General features: G+C 41.2%; 1 protein-coding gene across 1 annotated transcript; it reads right to left on the reverse strand.

Moving 5' to 3' along the window:
- Window positions 1–16,218: 16,218 nt before the first annotated feature.
- LOC145803739 (uncharacterized) lies at window positions 16,219–16,566 on the reverse strand. The gene has a single exon (XM_082897074.1). It carries the CDS (start codon window positions 16,564–16,566, stop codon window positions 16,219–16,221), a length of 348 nt encoding a protein of 115 aa, XP_082753200.1.
- Between the last annotated feature and the right edge of the window lie 4,131 nt (window positions 16,567–20,697).

Here is a 20,697-nt window from a genome sequence, read left to right on the forward strand (position 1 = left end):
TTTACACTCCTATCAATGTGAATGTTAACATGTCAATGACGCTGTTTGGGAAGAAAGGGTTGAGGCTATTATAGCCTCAAATTACAAATAAGCCAAAAAGCCCCACTGTTCAAAGTTTTTCAAAAAAAAAAAAAAAAAAAGGCTGCAGCTGCCAGCAGTGTAGGCACAGCCTACACTGTCAATTGACAAATTGTTACATCAACTGGTAAATTACGATTTTGCCCTTTTATATCAATTTAAAAAATTGTAATCTTAAGGACAAATTTGTCATTTTAACTTCAAATATTATTTCAACACATTTTTCAATACAACAACTCAAATAAAAACCCATCTCATCTTCTCAAACACAAAAACTAAAATAGCCTCCTAAAATAGCCAAAAAGCCTCTAAAATAGCCACTTCCTAAACGAGGCCAATGTGAATATTCACATTGTCAACGGGCCGGGCCGCGGGCGGGCTTTTGGCAGCACATGGGCCGCGGGCCAATTTTGTATTTTTATCAATGTGAATGTTAACATGTCAATGTGAATATTCACATTGTCAACGGACCGGGCCGCCCATGGGCCGCGAGCGGGTTTTGTGCCGCAACGGGACGCGGGCCAATTTTACACTCCTATTAATGTGAATGTTAACATGTCAATGTGAATATTCACATTGTCAACGGGCCGGACCGGGCCGCCCATGGGCCGCGAGCGGGTTTTGTGCCGCAACGGGACGCGGGCCAATTTTACACTCCTATTAATGTGAATGTTAACATGTCAATGTGAATATTCACATTGTCAACGGGCCGGGGCGGGCCCGGCCCGACTCGAATTTTTTCGGGCACCCACGTGGATCGACATGGGCCGGGCCCCTACACATTGACGATATGAACATTCACATTGACAGCGTGAACATTCACATTAGGGGTATTTTGGTAATTATGTCAGCCATAGGACTTATTGAAACATAAGAAAATAATGTGAACTAAATGGAACATAAGTAGATGAAAATGATATTTTGGTCTTCTTATCTCAAATAAGATCTAATGGAATAGTCAAAAAGAATATGGGTTTGATGGAATAAAACTCTTAGAAAGTGGATTTATCAAAAAAGCTCTCTATTGACAAATATAATTTACCACTATCATATGATAAATTAAATTTATGAAACTCATAAGACGAAATGTATTTCTATTTTATCATAAATATAATTTTTGTGATTTATTTTTTAATTTTTACTACTTAAACTATGACATATATTTATTATTAAGAACTTAGAACACACAATTCATGACATAAGAATAAAAAAAAATTCTCTAATATGTAACTATGATAAAAATAAATAAAATTTAATTAATTCTAAATCATTTTTGCTAAATATTGTAGATTAATTTTTTAGATTATTATTTAATTTTAAAAATTAATTTTTAATTATTTATTTATACCCGTGCATAGCACGGATAATTATGCTAGTATATAATTATTTAAATGTCTCTTTCCAGAATATTTCTAAGATTATATCACGCATTTTTAGCTCAACATTATAATGATCTATTGACTTTCTACTTTGAGTTATTGAGAGTTAGACATGACTTTCCACTTTGAGTTATCTAGATAGAGTTAGACCTGTTCTCATGTATAATAGTTAGAATTATAGTAATATATAATTATTTAAATGTCTCTTTCTAGAATATTTCTAAGATCATATCAAGCATTTTTAGCTCCACATTACACAATTGGGGATGCTGCGCAACAACTACTGCACGCCCAAAACTACGTTGTTTTGGATGTCAAGGTGATTTGAAAATGTAATCATGTCATTTTCAACCCGGGTGATTTGAAAATGTAATCTGCAGCACTAAGTTTCGAACAACCTCTCCAAAAGAGAGGCACAACACTAATCACTGTGCCACTTCGTATTTTTATTAAGGGAGCTTTTTTGATAAATCCATTTTCTAAGAGCTTTATTCCATCCAACCTATATTCTTTTTGACTATTCCATTAGGTCCAATTTGAGATAAGAAAACCAAAATACCTTTTTCATCTACTTATGTTCCATTTAGTTCACATTATTTTCTTATGTTTCAATAAGTCCTATGGGTGACATAATTACCAAAATACCCTTAATGTGAATGTTCACACCGTCAATATAAATGTTTATATCGCCAATGTGCAGGGGCCTGGCTCATGTCGATCCTCATGGGTGCCCGAAAAAATTCAGGTTGGGCCGGGCCAGCCCACAAGCCAAAAAAATAGGCCCGACCCGGCCCGTTGATAATATGAATATTCACATTGACAACTTAACATTCACATTAATAGGAGTGTAAAATTGGTCTGCGGCCCGTGGGCGGCCCGAAACCAGCCCGTCGCCCGGGGCGAGCGGGCCCGGGCCGGCCCGTTCACAATATGAATATTCACATTGACATATTAACATTAACATTAACATTGACAAGAGTGTAAAATTGGCCTATGACCCGTGGGCAGCCCGAAGCCCGGGCCCGGGCCCGGCCCGGCCCGGCCCGTTGACAATGTGAATATTCACATTAACATGTTAACATTCACATTGATAGAAGTGTAAAATTAGCTCGCGGCTTGTGCCCGGCCCGAAACCCGCCTGCGGCTCGTGGGCTGCCCTGGGTGGGCCCGACTCGACCCGACCCGACCCGTTGATAATGCAAATATTCACATTGACATGTTAACATTCACATTGATAAGAGTATAAAATTAGCCCGCGCCCCGTGGCTGCCCGAAACTAGCCCACGGCCCGTGGGCAGCCTGGGGCGGGCCCGACCCGGCCTGTTGACAATGTGAATATTCACATTGACATATTAACATTCACATTGATAAGAGTGTAAAATTGACTCGCGTCCCATGGGCGGCCTGGGGTGAGCCCGGTTCGGCTCGTTGACAATGTGAATATTCACATTGACATATTAACATTCACATTGATAGGAGTGTAAAATTGGCCCGAAGCCCCCCCGCTGCCCAGGGCAAGCCCGACCCGGCTCGTTGACAATGTGAATATTCACATTGATATATTAACATTAACATTGATAAGAATGTAAAATTAGTCCGTGACCCGTGGGCAGCCCGAAGCCCGGCCCCGGGCCGACGCGGGCCCGGCCCGTTGACAACGTGAATATTCACATTGACATGTTAACATTCACATTAATAAGAGTGTAACATTAGCCCGTGCCCCGTGACTACCCGAAACACGCCCACGGCCCGTGGGCGGCCCGAGGCGGGCCCAGCCCGACCTGTTGACAATGTGAATATTCACATTGACATATTAACATTCACATTGATAAGAGTGTAAAATTGACTCGCGTCCCATGGGCGGCCCGGGGTGGCCCGGGTTTGGGTCCGGGCCTACCCCGGGCCGCGGGCGAGCTTCGGGCAGCGGACAAGTTTTACACTCCTATCAATGTTAATGTTAACATGTCAATGTGAATATTCACATTGTCACGAGTCGGGCCAAGCCCGCCTCGGGCTGCGATCGGGCTTCGGGCCAAATTTACACACCTATCAATGTGAATGTTAACATGTCAATGTGAATATTCACATTGCCAACGGGCCGGGCCCGCCCTGGCCCGAGGTCGGGCTTCGGGCTGCCCACGGGTCACGGGCCAATTGTACACTCTTATCAATGTGAATGTTAACATGTCAATGTGAATATTCACATTGTCAACAGGTCGGGCCGGGCCCGCTCCGGGCCGCCCATGGGCCATGGACGGGTTTCGGGCAGCCACGGGGCGCGGGCTAATTTTTCACTCCTATCAATGTGCATGTTAACATGTCAATGTGAATATTCGCATTGTCACGGGTCGGGCCAAGCCTGCCTCGAGCTGCGGTTGGGCTTCGGGCAACCCACGGGCTGCGGGCCAATTTTACACTCTTATCAATGTGAATGTTAACATGTCAATGTGAATATTCACATTGTCAACGGGTCGGACCGGGCCCGCCCCGAGCCGCGGGCGGGCTTTTGGCCGTCCATGGGCCGCGGGCTAATTTTATACTCTTATCAATGTGAATGTTAACATGTCAATGTGAATATTCACATTGTCAACGGACCGGACCGGGCCCACCCCGGGCCGCCCATGGGCGGCGGGCGGGTTTCGCGCCGCCACGGGACGGGGGCCAATTTTACACTCCTATTAATGTGAATGTTAACATGTCAACGTGAATATTCACATTGTCAACGGGCTGGGCCGGGCCGAATCGGGCCCTCCCTGGGCTGCTGTATAGTTTTATACTCTTATCAATGTGAATGTTAACATGTCAATGTGAACATTCACATTGTCAATAGGCCGGGCCGGGCCCGCCCAGGGGCCGTGGGCGGGTTTCGGGCAGCTACGAGGCGCGGGCTAATTTTACACTCCTATCAATGTGAATGTTAACAGGTCAATGTGAATATTCACATTGTCAACGGGCCGGGCCGGGCCCGCCCCAGGCTGGGGGCGGGCTTTTGGCCGCCCATGGCCCAATTTTATACTCTTATCAATGTGAATGTTAACATGTCAATGTGAATATTCACATTGTCAACGGACTGGACCGGACCCGCCCCGGGCCGCCCATGGGCCGCGGGCGGGTTTCGCGCCGCCACGGGACGGGGGCCAATTTTACACTCTTATTAATGTGAATTTTAACATGTCAATGTGAATATTCACATTGTCAACGGGCCGGGCCCGCCCTGGCTCGCGGGCGGGTTTCGGGCCGCCCACGAGCCAATTTACATTTCTATAAATGTGAATTTTAAAATATGAATGTTCACATCATTAAATTGCTAATCGTTGAAAAAATATTTATAAGGGTATCAAAATTAAATATAAAGGGCATAAGTGTCCAAGAAAATAGTGTAAATCAAGAAAATGGACTTTATGGAATAAAACTATACATACATGGGACTAAATGGGTTAAAAAATTCCTTCATGAACTTCTTGGGTTAAAACACTTCTAAATTGGACTTATCAATAAAAATCCCTTTTATTAATACTATAAGGATATATACATTAGTTATTATATTATTCAAACAATCAATTTATATGTATATACACCCAAGTGGTGTCATCAAAAAAAAAAAAAAACTATATGTATATAAATCTAACCAGGTGGATGTCATCATCTCACTCTACTATGTGGTTCTTAATTTCATAGTGAGAAAATAAATAATGTCCATTCAATTTAATTTATATTTTTTATTAATTAATAACGCCACTCAATTCGATATATATATATATATATATATATATATATTTGAACCTATTTGTCTAAACAAGAAGCAAAATGACAAAAAAATGACTTCTTCAAGAATAAACAATATAATTTGTCAAATCAATAATTAAAAAATAATTATCAAGTTATGCCAAAAACTATAATATGTCCATCCAAAACAACACTAAAAAAAATTCCATGGCTCAAACAAAATTCTATAAAACCCTTTTGAAATATTCAAAGTATGTCTCAAAAAAAATACCATTCTCTAAGAATTACAGTAAAAAATAAAATAAAAATACTACATTTCAATTATGTGGCGGAGGTTGTGAATGACTAAATTATTTTTTTTTTAAAGTTTCATTATCTAAGAATGACTTGCCCCCGTGGGATTGAGCTCCTCTTTCATCAAATGACATCTCCTGAAAAAATAAAAATGAATAAGTGTGAGAGAATATATTGGAACCAATTTATTTTTTATTAAAAACAAACGACATTACAAACTTAAGAAAATTGCATACCTGAGAAGTTTGTTGATTAAATGATTTTTGTGAAGATAAAGGAGTAGACTATGGGCAATTTGATGAGCACGCAATGTTAGTATCGTTAAGCTTGAAAAGATTGTTACCATAATTCATCAATTATGGCCAATAGGGTATCCCAACATCCTAATTCATAAAATACTATTGGAAGTAAATATACTATTATAAGAAAATTTAAATATAAAAAATAAAATCTAACCTACGAGCAGCATAAAGAGGAACTTTCAACATTTAAGGTGTTGCTTGATTGGCCAATTTTCTAAAACAATTATAACATTTATCAATACATTGCATGAGCCAAAAATAAAACAAAAATTAGAATCAAGTAGGTGAACAATACTTTACTAAGGCTGGTAGGTTGTGAAATAATTTTTGTCCTCTTATTAGTCTTCTCATGCCAAGGTTTTAATTTGCCCCCACCCTTCTGTCCACCTTCTTTTTTTTTTAAGCCTTTAACTCGTGCAAAGTTAGGATTAGAACTCATATCAATGTTTCTTCCACTACCACAAGCACCCGAATCATCAAATGATAATCATTTTGTTCACTTTTGCACATAGTTCCTTAATTCCTTCATTAACCAATTGATAAGCATGTTTACGCACAGATGCTTGAGTTGCTAGCTTTACCATTTTAGGACAAAGATCCCTGTAACGTGATGATATATCTAACATGGGATCATTCTCATCCACTTTTGCAACATGGTTCAAAATAAGAGACTTTTTCAATTTCATTCTCGACAATTGTTGTCTAGAATTATATATAGCTTTTACTTCTTCATACCGCTTATCTAGAACAATCCGGTTGAAGTGGGTAAAAAATTGAACAATATTATAATCAGCTTGTAAATACCTCTTTAATGTTGCATTCAAACTTTCACTAAGTTGGGTGCTTCACATTCTTGCAGTGAACAAATATTTCATGTATACGTGCGCCCACTGCTCTCTTTTTTCCCAAGTCTTCTTCATCCACACATTCTCATGCAAGTTGTATTTATCAATCAAAGAATCCCAAGCTTCAATTAACTCGTGTTCATCCTCATATCTAAAAATACAAGCTTTAAAATCACTACCAAATTTTGAACCACTCTTATACAAGTACCCTAAATGCTTCAAAGCATTTTGCATTAGGTGGAAAGTGCATAATCTATGGAAAACTTTAGGCATGACTTTAGATATTGCCCTAATCATTGCCTGATCTTGGTCTGTGAAAAAACTGCTAGGCTTTTTCCCCGACATTGCATGCAAGAAGGTTTCAAATAATCACTCAAATGAAGCTGTAGTTTCACCATATAATAATGAGGCACCAAAAACCACTGTCCTTCTAAAGTGGTTAAAGCCAGTAAATAAAGCTAGTGGCCGATACTCTTTATTTGTTCGAAATGTTGTGTAGAATGATACGGCATCGCCAAAAAGTTCATAATGTGTAATCATCTCATGGTCAGCCCAAAAATGTTAGTAACATTTCATCCACATCCAATTGAATTGCGTAGTAAAAATATGGATTTTCAGCTGCTTGTTGCTAAAAATATCTTAATAAACTCCCAGTTCCCCTGTATTGCAAATTTCGTTGTCTTTTTCCACGCAAGTAGCTTTTTTGGTCCTCTCTCATGAATCCCAAGTTTTCTTTTCCCCCTGCTAAGGCACTAATGAGATCATGTGATGATTTAAGAGAGATACCAGTGTTATCAGCTATATCAACATTCAAAGCCTAAGCCTGACATAACTTTCTTTGAGATGGTATCAAATGTGTGCACTGAGAAAGATGCAAAGGAAAGTTGTGGTTGTCATCAAACTTTTTCACTATCCACTTCGACAAGTCTCGATAAAAATATACATACATAAATGCATTGCACTTTGTTCTTGTCTCATGTTTAAGATGATTTACAATCATGTACTATTTTTCTTTTTCTTTTTCTCCCTCCTTACAACAAACAAACTTCATGTTAATCATGATACCATTTTTTTCTACTTTTGCTATGGTAATCTCTTCTAATACCAAACCCCAGAATCCTTCCATATTCATTATAGAATTGATATGCAACTTCCTCTGAATGAAATTCCATGCCAAGATGTGGTGTTTTATCTTTGGTCAACTCCCTCATATCTTTGCTACAACCCTCATGTCCACCATTTTCCATTCTAACACCAACAAATCTAAAAAATTGAGAACAAGTATAAAAGTAAAATAAAATATTAGTCTTTATTTATAATTTTTATTATTTTTTATTCTACTTATCTAATAAGATGCGCAAGGTTTACTATTAAAATTTTTAGTAAAGCAATTGTCCATCAAAAACTATTAAAATGGACAAGGCCTTCCAAAATAATCTCTTAGGATTGGGGCTTCCTAGCCTAATTGTAATGCCTTCTAATTAAAAAAAACAATGTTTCTAACCTCAAACCGACCTAACATTCAAGGGCAGAGAAAAAATTGACAAAGACCAATAGCCAATTGAAAGAATTAAGATTCATTTTTTTTATTCCACAAAGTTCATCATTACAACAATATTTGTTGACAAATAAAATGATAAACATAATACGATATAACAATCTGATAGATGTAACATTATTGTTCACTTTATTGATGTCAAAAAAAATAATAAATAAATTGTAGAGACTCAACAAAGCAATGCACAAAGGGGCAACAATAAAACTAGACACATCTAGCATCTAATATTAATAACCAAAGCAATAGTTCTAAAGACACACACACAAAAAAAAAACTCGTAACATTTTGCAAGGGAAAAAAACCAACCAACCACAATCACAATGATGAAAAAAATTATATGTTTTTTCTTGAGACCTACCAACATTCAAAGAGAAAATATGTTGTATTCGTACAAACCTGAATAGTATGGTGCAAGCGATGGAGAGTCTCCGACGAAGGTAATAAAAAGTGTCCGGCGAAGGTAGATAGATGGTTGGCTGATGAGAATAAACTTTTTAGGGTTTTGAGACACTGATAGTTGGGAGTTTGTTTGAGATTATAAAAAGAAATTAGAGTAAAATAAATGATAAGATCTTAAATGGTGTAGTTTTAATTTTTAAGATTTAAAAAAAATTCCAAAACAAAACTGCTAAAAAAATTCCAAAACAAAACTGTTGTGCCACAATTTGTAATTGAATATTGTATAAAAATTGAATAATATAATAAATAATATATATGTCCTTAATATTAATAAAGATACAAACTGGCGTAGTTGTTAGTGTTGTGCCTCCTTTATGGAGAGGTCAAGGGTTCAAAACTCAGTGCTGCAGATTACATTTTCAAATCACCTTGGCGCCTGTTTTGGGCATGCAGCAGCATCCCAATTCGGGAGCTTCTATTTGCACACACCCAAGTAGAATTTTGAAAATAAACAATTGGTTCGGAAGTAGCATTCCGAAAATAAACAACTTGTTCAGAAGTAGAGTTCCGATTTTTTTTTTATTTTTTCGACATTCAACTTCCGAATGTGTTTATTTAATGTCTATAATAGTAATTTCACTTGAACATAAAATTATAATAAAAATTATTTTTATTAAGTGTGTGTAAAGAGGAGAATGGAGATGTGCAAATGGAAGCTCCCTCCCAATTCCCCACATTACAACTCTTACCATAGGATAAATGACACTAAACTCCCTGAGATTTCTACAAAAAAATGAACCTCTTTTATGGTTTCAATAATTATAAAAATCTCTTTTACATTTGCTATCAATATATTAAGATTTTTTAATTCGTTAATTTAGCAAAAATGCCATTACTTTTCTATCTAAAATGACCATATTGCCCCTTTGAACTAATAAACTATTTAAATAAAAAATTTCTCTCACCTCCCTTGAGGTTTTGTATATATTATTAAAGATTCATACATATTTTAACTTAACACCCTAAGGCCCCGTTTGTTTTTAGAGATAAAATAGAGGGGATTCATAATGAGGGGATTAATAGTGAGAGGATTGTTAGTGAGGGGATTGATAGTGAGGGGATTAATAGTGAGGAATTGTTAAATTATTTTTATATAAAATAATAAAACAAATAAAAAAATATAAAAAATTAAACATTATATTTAAAAAAAGAATTCCCAATACATAAAAAATAAAAATAATAAAAAAATTTCTAATCGCCTCACTATTTTTCTAATACCATCTCTACCTCCTCCTTACCAATCCCCCTTCCTCCTCCTTAAGACCCTAGTAATTAATATAATGCTTATAACACTTGTTTCACACTATATATACAACAAAATATTTATCAATTTTAATTAATACATTTATTATTTAACTATCCTTTTTTTTTTCTTTTTTCTTTTTTAAAGTTGAAACAAATTGATTAATTTTTTTTACCCATCAATTTATCCTACTTATTTATTCATATGTAAGAAAATTACTTATCCCTAAATTGTTAAGATATTATTAACAAATTTTAATTTTTATCTTTGAATCATTAAATTTTCAGTCGATGCATATTTATAAATAAAAAAAAGCAGGTTATTCTTATATGATCAAAAAATTAAAAAATAAATATAGAAGTAAAAAAAAAAAATCTAATCGCCTTACAATAAATTAAAATTAGTTAGTAGGGAATGAAAGATCAAGAAATCATGTAAGAATAATACACAATTCAAACAATTTATCATTTCTTACATGTAAAAATAAAATTTAACTTTTACTAGAATGGAGAAATTATATTTGAATACTAAAGTACTCAATTAATTTGTTGTATGATACTTAAAATATATTTCTCCATCTTTATTTTTCTCATTTAAACAATTTTTATTAAATTAAATCTTAAAATTAATTTCTCATCTTCATTAATGGTTAAATTTTTACTTTATTTTTTAATTTCTCACCTTTATTTTGTTCTATAACTATTTATAGAGAAGTGTTATTATTTAAACTATCTAATTTTACTTCTTCCATATATCTAATACTCATATAATTTTATTAAAAAGATTGAGAAATCAGACTCTAATACTAATTTAAATATACAACAAAATAAAACACCTTCTAAAAAAATATATAAATAATTTAATTTACCCTATTAAATATATATGAAATTATTCTTTATTTTTCATAATTTTTTAAAAATATAAATGTAATTTCTTGACTCTATTTTTTTCCACAACAAGTTTTTGAACTTTTATAAACAAAAAATAAAATAAAAATTGAACCATTAATGAAGGTGATAAATAAATTTTAAGATTTAATTTAATAAAAATAGTTTAAATGAGATAAATAAAGATATAGAAATAGATTTTAAGTATCAAACATAATAAATTAATAGTATAGTTTATTATTCTCAAATAATTTCTCCATTTAAGTAAAAATTAATTTTAATTTTAGGTGTAAGAAATGACAAATTGTTTGAATTATTTATTATCTCAAATAATTTTTTGATCTTTCATTCCCTATTAGCTAATTTTAATTTATTAGGAGGTGATTAGAAGTTTGATGACTCAAAAATAAAAATTAAATTGTAAGAATAATATATGTTTGAGAAAAGATAAAATAATAATTTTTTTACATATGAATAAAAAAATCTATTTATTTTAACTTTAAAAAAATTCAAATAATAAATGCATTACTTAAAATAATAAATTTTAAGTTATTTATGTGGTGTTTTAAGATGTTATCCATCATTAATTTTAGAGAGATTATTTATTTTTAAGTATTTTATCAATAAAAATTAACTTTTGTTTTTTTGGATTAAATGATTTAATTATGTCTTAACAATTTAAAGATTTTATTTAACATTCCATGAAATTTAAGAATTTTATTAAATAATGGTAAAATATGTATGAATTTTTGATAATATATATGTAAAACCTTAAAAGAGGTAAGTGAAATTTATCATTCAACATTTTTAGTATAACATCAGCAAATTTTGTTAAATAACCTTGTACGGGGAGCAAATATTCCGGCGTGCCCGTACTCCTTTCTACCAAGCTCCGTGTTTATCCGATCAACCTGCGAACACAACGGCGGTGAGCTACCCGGCGGTTGTGTGGCCAGAAAATCCCTTCGACGGTCAAGTTAGAACACACTCAGGGATCGAGAGAGAGAGGAGAGAGTTGAGTGTTCTACTGTTTCTTACCAAAATGATCCATCCCCAGCATGGGGGGCACAGTCAAGCTTATATACTCTCTGCACTCCAAATCTGTTCCCATTAGTCTCTTGACACGTGGTGTTGCTTTCCCATCCGTCAGCACAAATTCAGCAATCACCACCTAACTAAGTTGTTAGGCTATATTAGTGGAGCTCGGCAGACCGACGATACCACCTCACCCTTTCGTAACCGTGCTGCGTAGCGTGCCCGAGTGCTCTACTCGCCGAGCTCCATAGCGTCCAAGTTCGGTTGCATCCCGGCAAAGCCGAGTTCGGGACAGGTCAAGCCGGTTAACCGAAGGCCTTTCTGCCGAGCTAAACGCACGACCCGCGGAAGCCGGAATGGCAGGCAATCATCTCGGCTGAGCAACTCAAGTAGCCCGGTTTCCACATAGACAAGATCAAGTAGCTCGGTCCAACACGGTCTTGGGCCTTAACCGAGCAACACCATCTCCGGGCAAGCCCAAGTTATCATGGCTCACACACGCTCGGCCCTCAATTTGCCCGGCCCTTTCCATGGCCCATTTCCAGCTCATAAATCTCCCTCTCAATTGCCCCTTAATTCCGTCCGCAAAAGTGTGACTGGGATTACCTGATCCGACCGGGATAGACTCTTCCTCGGTCCTTAGTTTGCAAGACGTCAACCGCGCTAATTTCTGTGTTCGGTTCCTCGATTTGCTCGGCCGACGCCTCATCTTGCCTTCCTGACTCTTCAATTCTGACGCCGCCGTTAATTGGGACACGCGTCGCTCATTCATTGGCCTCGAGCAGTTAACCCTCACGTCCCTTCACATTCAAAACTTTTGGCGGTCTTCCTCCCCCATATATACGTCATTTCCCCTTCACATTTTCCTCTTACTGACTCTCCTACATTACAGACGTCCCAGAGCTCCAGTGCCCTTATCAAGCTCCGTTCCTACCTCCTCCAACGTTCGTGTTCGAAGAAGCAACTTCTGCCCCTAAACTGGTAAGTCCTTCGAATCATCTTTATCGCTTTTTCATTTGATATTCCACATTCTAGGGCACAAAAACCATAGATTTAGGGTATAGCTCCCCAAAGCCCTCCCATGCCCCTTGTTCTCCTTGCTGTTCTTCAGCTCCAGTGATGAACACCTAAAGATTTAGGGCGGACCGGGCTCCAGGTCTTCTTTTGATTCCAAAAAACATCAAGACCGAGCGAATTGCGAGTTTAAAGAAAACTTCTGTAGAAACTGAGGTAGGCAGAGTACTTGACCGATCGACCGGGCTAATATCTGGTCCGCTTGACCGGCTGAGCTTCTAAATTTACCTTCGTGACCGAGGTGGTCTGGCACTCCATCTGACTAAGCTAAAGTCAAGCTCATTTTGCGCGACCGCGCTTCCACTTACACTTGCCCTCCTTTTCCTGTAGAGTCCAAGGGGACCACACCAACTCCGAGGCTCTCAAAGACCGAGCAGCCATCAAACAAGAGTTTGTGCCAAACCACCTCAGCCGAGCTAAAACCAGCCAGCCAGATATGGGGCGTTACTGCTTCCTGGTCGACACCCGGTCGCCCTAGCCGCGTTTCGGGAAGAATACGATATCCCGGACGACGTTCATTTAGAGCTCGGCATTGAGGTCACAACCCCATGGGGCAGATTAGACCAGTGTCCCTTCACCGTGCTGTCCATTATAGAAAGGGGCCTCCGTTTCCCGGTTACCTGTTGATCTGCGAATTCTTGCTGCGCACCGGGCTAGCTCCAACCCAGGTCTCAACCAACACTTACAGAATAATCAACGGGATCCACGAACTGAACAACCGACTAGGAGCTAACCTAGGACTAGCCGAGATACTGCGACAATATACCCTCGGGCATACAGGCGATGGCCTTGCCTACTATTTAAAAATTAGACCGGGCAAGGAGAAGATAGTGACCAGCACCCCAGACAAGGACTTGCACGACGATGACTTTTTCTGGGTGTCCGGTAATTACGAAACAGCCGACATCCCGGGCTGGTTTATCAGTAAAAATTTCGGCGAAACATGTAAGCCATGCTAACTGCTCGATTAGATTACTTTCCTTAACCATTTTGTGCTAATGTGCTTTGTTCCTTTCCTTTTTTGCAGCAATCGACGCTTTGCAAGCCAACTACCATTATCCCAACGAAGCAACCATCAGAACCGTGCTTCGCTACCGCAACCGGGATTGCCACGAACTCCTCGGTTACGTGCCAACTTACAGGTATTCAGCTCCACGCCAGAGTAAGGTTACAGACTTCCTCCATGCACCATCTCCCCTTCCCAATCCCACATTGCCGGACATGCCACTTATCCGGTTGACGGAGGAAGAAGAGATGGCCAAAAGAAGTCGCATCAAAAACCTCCTCACTGCTACCTCCACCGAGCTACCGATCATCCCACCCTGCACAGCCGCTGCCGATCAATCGAGCGGGACCGTAGTTGCGCTGGCATCTCCTGCCGCCGGGCAGGCAAGCAAAGAGAGCCACCGGGCTGGGAAAAGGCCACGTACCGATCCCTCTACCGAGCTAGTTACAGAGTTGAACACCGAGCAACCAGCGGTGACAACTGACCCAACACCGCCATGGAAGCCACAACTCAAGCACCGGGGTAAAGAGATCCCGGCAACTGCGGCCGTCAAAGGTGACAAGGAGCACCTTCTCGCCTTTGACCTGACCAAAGCCTTACTGCTGCTGAGCGACGTGGTCAGCAGCGACCACGTACCAGACACCCGGCTGGTGAAGTCCTCGGTCAAGTCCATGACCCGGGTAAGAACTTTGCATACTTTGTTCAAGTTTTTTCAAGTGTTTGCTCGGTTTCCTCCAAGTGTTTGTTCGGTCTCCTTTCTTATCAAACTTTTTTCTTACAGGCCATCCAGAAACAACACTTGGTGTTGGAAAGGATCCACCGACTCCGGCAGAAGGCAACCGACTCTGCCAGCCAGGTCGAACACCTTCAAGCCGAGTTGGGGCGATCAAAGGCTTCGCTCGAGATGGAAAATTCTGACAACTCAAGGTTGCTCGGCCAGCTAGGTGTCGCCGAGCAAGAAAGTGACGCTCTCCAAACCGAGCTGGAAACGTTGAAGCAGTCAAAGAAGGAAGAGCTGGAGGATGCCAACAATGCCGGTTTCAAGGAGGCCGAGGAGAGCTACACAGAGCAAGTCCATGCCACCCAAGACATATACTTCAAGGCGACTTAGAAGGCTGCTTGTGAACAGCTCGGCCAAGGATCTGGGACCGACGTGTTTGCCTCTCCCCCAGCTGTCTTCCTGCCGACATACCTAGTGCCATATGCCAACGACGTCTTCAGCGTGTTGCAGGCTGAGACCGAGGAAGATGAAGCGGAGGACGTCGAGGAAAATGCCGAAAGTGACAACTGCCCAAAGCAGGCTGGCCAGAAGCAGACCGGTGTCCAGGAGACCATAACCACGGTCGACCTGGAGGCGACCGCGACCGGGGATGAATTCACAGACCTTTTCCCCTTAGTTTAGTTTTCTTTTTCATTTGAAAATGTAACCGGGCTACTGCCCCACCTTTTGTAATGCTATTCCTCATGAATAAAAAGTTCTATTTTCTTCAAATGTTTGCACTGCGTTTAGCTAAACAACTTCAGCTGGGCAAACCACCTCGGTTAAGCAAATCATCAACTCGCCCTTGAACAAACTATCAACTTATTCAACCGAAATAAAACATCAACTTATTAACCGGAATAATACATCTCGGTTGAAATCTCAAAGTTGTGCAAGTTGGGTAAATCATCTCGGTTTTAAGCCCCAAAGTTAGGTAAATCATCTTCTTTAACTGGAATAAGACATCTCGGTTGAAATCACAAAGTCGAGTAAATCATCAACTCTTTTGACCGAAGTAAAACATCTCGGTTTTAATGTCAAAGTTGAGCAAATCACCAACTCAACCAACCGGCATAAAACATCTCGGTTTTTAATATCACAAAGTTGAGCAAATCATCAACTCATTCAACCGAAGTAAAACATCTCGGTTGAAATCACAAAGTTAAGTAAATCATTAACTCTTTTAACCGGAGTAAAACATCTCGGTTGAGATCTCAAAGTTAAGAAAATCATCAACTCATTCAACCAGAGTGAAACATCTCGGTTGAAATCACAAAGTTGAGCAAATCATCAACTCATTCAATCGGAGTAAAACATCTTGGTTAAAATCACAAAGTTGAGCAAATTATCAACTTAGTCAACTGGAATAAAACATCTCGGTTGAAATCTCAAAATAAGGAACGAAAACAGTCAGAATGCCAAAGCAAAAATAGGACACTTCTATTATATTGTCAAAAAGAATATTACATTCTGAAGTGTGAGGCAAACAATTTCTTTGCACAAAAAGAACATAAACTAAGAAAACTAAAAATAGTACAGTTTGAGGTTGGCCGCATTCCATGGCCGGGGTATTCATTTTCCTTCCAAATCCTCCAAGTAGTATGCCCCCTTGCCCACCAGACCGGTTATCTTGTAGGGTCCTTCCCAGTTTGCCTCTAGTTTGCCTTCATCAGGCACCAGGGTGTTGCCCATGATCTTCCTTAAAACCCAGTCGCCTACTTTAAACGGTCTAGGGTGCACGGTTTTGTTGTATTTCCTAGATAGTTCTTGCTGGTATGCAGCCACATGAATCAAAGCTCTTTCTCGGCACTTTTCAGCAAGGTCCAATTCCAGGGTGACTGCTTCAGAGTTCAGCTCAGGCTCAAAATTTTCACTGCGGATAGTGGGCATGCCAATTTCCAATGGGATGACCGCCTCCATGCCGTACGCCAGAGCAAAAGAGTTTCCCCGGTAGACCACTTAGGGGTAGTTCGGTATGCCCAAAGGACACTTGGGAGTTCCTCGACCCATTTACCTTTGGCTTTCTCAAGTTTTTTCTTCGAACCATCAAGAATGGTCTTGTTTAACGCTTCGGCTTGGCCGTTAGACTGTGGGTCAGCCGGGGTAGAGTTGTAGAATTCAATCTTCAATTCTTCACAAAATCCTCTAAATAGGCGCCCATCAAATTAAGTGCCGTTGTCAGAGATCAAAATCTTAGGGACGCCAAACCGTGTTACAACATTCTGCCAGACAAACCGTTTGACGTCTTTCTCCTTGATAGTTGCTAGGGGCTCCGCTTCAACCTATTTGGTGACGTAGTCCGTAGCCGCAATGAAGAACTTCCGGTTGCCTGGTGCCATTGGGAGTGGTCCCACTATATCTAGCCCCCACATCGCAAAGGGCCAAGGGCTGGTGAGGGGGAGAAGTTCCCTGGCCGGCTGGTGAATTTGGTGGGCAAATTTCTGTCACTTCTCACATTTGCGAGCATACTTCTGCGCGTCTGCTTGCATGCACGACCACCAATATCCTTGCGAGATAGCCTGGTAGGCTAAAGATCTACCCCCAATGTGACTGCCGCAAATGCCTTCGTGAATTTCATACAGAAAAGCCTCCACGTTGTTTGCATGTACACACTTCAGGTAGGGACCGGTGAAAGACTTCTTGTATAAAGCACCGGAAGGAGAGAGCCAAAACCACTCTGACTTTACCCGGACTTTATGCGCTTCCTTCTTGTCAGCTGGAAGGGTCCGGTCTTTGAGGAACAGGATAATAGGATCCATCCAAGAAGGACCTAGCTTGGCGCAGAGTACTTCTATCTGCTCGGTTTCCTCGATGCTAGGCCTAGGAAGGAATTCAATCAGGAGAGGGCTGGGAGATGTGCTGTCAACCATAGAAGCGAGGCCGGCTAATTCATCCGCTCGGTCATTTTCTTCTCGACTAATCTGTTGGACCCTTATTGCCTGAAATCGCTTGATGTGGTCTCTTACTAGAGCTTGGTACTTTTCCATTCTGTCATCTTTAGCTTCGTAAACCCTAGAAACTTGGTTAACAACGAGTTAGGAATCGCTATAGACTATTAGCTCAGATGCATGCATCTGAAGCGCGCTCTTGAGCCCGGCCAAAAGCGCCTCGTACTCAGCCTCGTTGTTTGATGCAGGAAATCCGAGGGTGATAGAGTGTTCGATGGTCAATCCATCCGATGAGATCAGAACTATGCCCAGCCCGGCACCGTGGCGGTTCGAGGTCCCATCTACGAAAATTTTCCACATTTCGCCAACGAAGAGCTTCCAACATTCTGAGGGGTCCTGGGAGGCCTGAAGGTTGAGAGGATCACGGTGGCTCGGCTGTTCAGCTTCAAGTTCAATGCTGATTGGTTCCACTTCCTCCCCCCTCGGCGATGCGGCACTGACCCAACAGGTTGGTCTGTTATGCCCAAGTCCGTCGTTGCATTGTTGGGCTGCGGTGACAAGCCGGCTGGAGGTTCTATGGCGGGGCGCGCAAGTTCCGATCGCCAACACCGCCCTGCTGTACAATTTCGGTAGATTCTTCGTTGGCCTCTTCGGCGACCGTGGTGAGATCCACCGAACATACTTGGTGAATCCCGGGCGAGAACTCGGCAACGAAGTCTGCTAATGCTTGAGCTTTTATGGCCGTTCAGGGTTGAAACTTAACGTTGAATTGTCCCAACTCGACTGCCCACTTTAGAATTTGACCAGAGAAGTTCGCCCATTCGAACAAGGCTTTGAAGGGAAACTCAGTCAAAACGATGATTGTGTGGGCGTGAAAATAGTGTGCCAATTTCCTGGAGGCCATCATCAATGCTAAGGCAAGTTTTTCCAGCGGCAAGTATCTCGACTCTGCCGGTAGCAAGTTTTTGCTCACGTAGAAGATGGGTAAATGCTGGATACCTGCTGACCGGACAAGCACTACGCTAACTGCATGCGGGGATACGGCCAAATAAAGGTAGAGTTCTTCGCCGGGCTTGGGAGTTACCAATAGTGGCGCAGAAAACAAATACTCTTTGAGTTCGGCCAGAGCCCGGTCACACTCCTCATCCCACCAAAACTTGGATTTCAAGGCACGAAAGAAAGGACGGCAGCAATCTAATGACCGACTTGTGAATCGGTTAAGCGCGGCGGCCATCCCGGCCAGATACTGCATGTCCTTAGCTGAGTTAGGCTGCTTCAATTCCTGTACAGCTCTGATCTGCGTGGGGTCTGCCTCGATGCCTCGGTTTGTGACTAGGAAACCCAAGAATTTTCCGGATCCCACGCCAAAGGCACATTTAGACGCATTCAGGCGTAGCTTGTGCTGTTTGAGGATGGCAAACATCTCGGTTAGGTCGGATAAGTGGTCTGCTTGATGCCGACTTTTAACCACCATGTCATCGATATAAGCCTCCATCGTCTGGCCTAGCAGAGGAGCAAACATTTTGGTCACCATCCTTTGGAAAGTTGCCCCGGTGTTCTTCAAACCAAAAGGCATGACTCGGTAGCAGAAGAGTCCCCGTGAAGTAGTGAAAGAGGTGATCTCACGGTCGGGGCCATACATGGCAATCTGATGATAACCACAGTAGGCATCCAAGAAACTCAGCCTGTTATGTCCGACCGTTAGATCCACCAACTGGTCTATTCTAGGCAGGGGAAAGCTGTCTTTAGGGCATGCTCGGTTGACGGTCTTGTAGTCGACGCAAACTCGCCACTTTCCATTTTTCTTGGGCACTGCGACCGTGTTTGAAATCCACCGAGGGTGGTGCACTTCCTGAATAGCCCGAGCTTCAAGCAAGTTCTTTACCTCATCTGCGACTACCTCGGCGTGGTGCAGCGCCGATCTTCTGGTTCTCTGAATGACCGGCCTTGCACCGGGAAAAACATTGAGGTGATGACAAATAAAGCTCGAGTCGATGTCGGGCATGTCGTAGGGCGACCAGGCGAAGACTTTGATATTTGCCATCAAGAATTCTACTATCTCGGTCCTTTCTTGGGCGGTAAGGCTTGAGCCGAGCAAGAAGAACTTGTTCGGGCTTTCAGTGTCAATCTGCACTTCTACCAACTCCTCAACAGCTTTGTCCTCAGCCTTGGCACCTACATCTTCAAGGACTCCGCGGTCTTCCGGTCCTTCAATCATTTGGACGAAACCTTTGGTAGCTCGGATCCCGTTCACTGCCACGAAGCATTGTTTCGACATGACTTGATCGCCCTAAACTTCCTCAATTTCCCTCATAACCGAGGGAAATCTTATAACCTGGTGGTAGGTCGACGCCATAGCCTGCATAGCGTGAGGCCATCCCCTACCGAGAATCAGATTGTGCGTAGACGGGACCTGCAATACCCAGAACTCCACCTGCTTGACCACGAATCCGGCTTTGACTGGTAAAATTATCTTTCCCAAAGGCCACTCCGGTTACGAGTTGAAACCAACCAGTGGAGAAGTTGTCGGAGCCAAGTCTATATCTCGGAGTTTAAGTTGTTTGAACACGTCATAGTACATGATCTTGGCCGAGCTTCCCTGGTCGATCAGGATGCGCTTGACATCAAATTCTTTGACGCGAAGTGTGACCACTAGGGCGTCGTTGTGTGGCATTTGAATGCACTCTAGGTCCCTTGTGGAGAAACTAATCACGTCTTTCTCCTCGGTCTTGCCCCTTTTGATCGCGGGCTGGACCGACAACACTACCCTCATGTGTTCCGCCTTTTTAATCATCCCTCGGAGCTCGCATACATGCACCGGCTCCACTATGCCATGGATCACATTAACCACTCCTTGAGGGGGCGCCTCCAAGTCATCCGGTCCATGCTGATCAGCCGGGGTGGGATGTGCGGCCTTAACACCCCCGTCAATGTAAAGATCCAAGTGTCCGGCTGCGACTAACTCCTCTAAGTGTTGCTTCAGAGGCAAACAGTCCTCTATCCAGTGTCCTCGCTCCCGGTGATATGTGCAGCGGTATCGCGGATTGAAACCCTTTTGTGCGTCACCTAACTTAGCAGGAAATCGGACATAATCCTCGTTATGGATTTCACTAAGTATGCGATAGATTAGAATCTTAAAGACCGTGGTGATGCCTGTCCGAGC

The sequence above is a fragment of the Camellia sinensis genome, chromosome 12 (genome assembly GCF_055761805.1).
Source record: "Camellia sinensis isolate YWXY chromosome 12, ASM5576180v1, whole genome shotgun sequence".
Taxonomy (NCBI): domain Eukaryota; kingdom Viridiplantae; phylum Streptophyta; class Magnoliopsida; order Ericales; family Theaceae; genus Camellia; species Camellia sinensis.

Bases quoted from the DNA above. Each gene is read 5' to 3' on its own strand.
- LOC145803739 (XM_082897074.1), bottom strand. From the start codon at position 16,566: ATGGAGGCGGTCATCCCATTGGAAATTGGCATGCCCACTATCCGCAGT.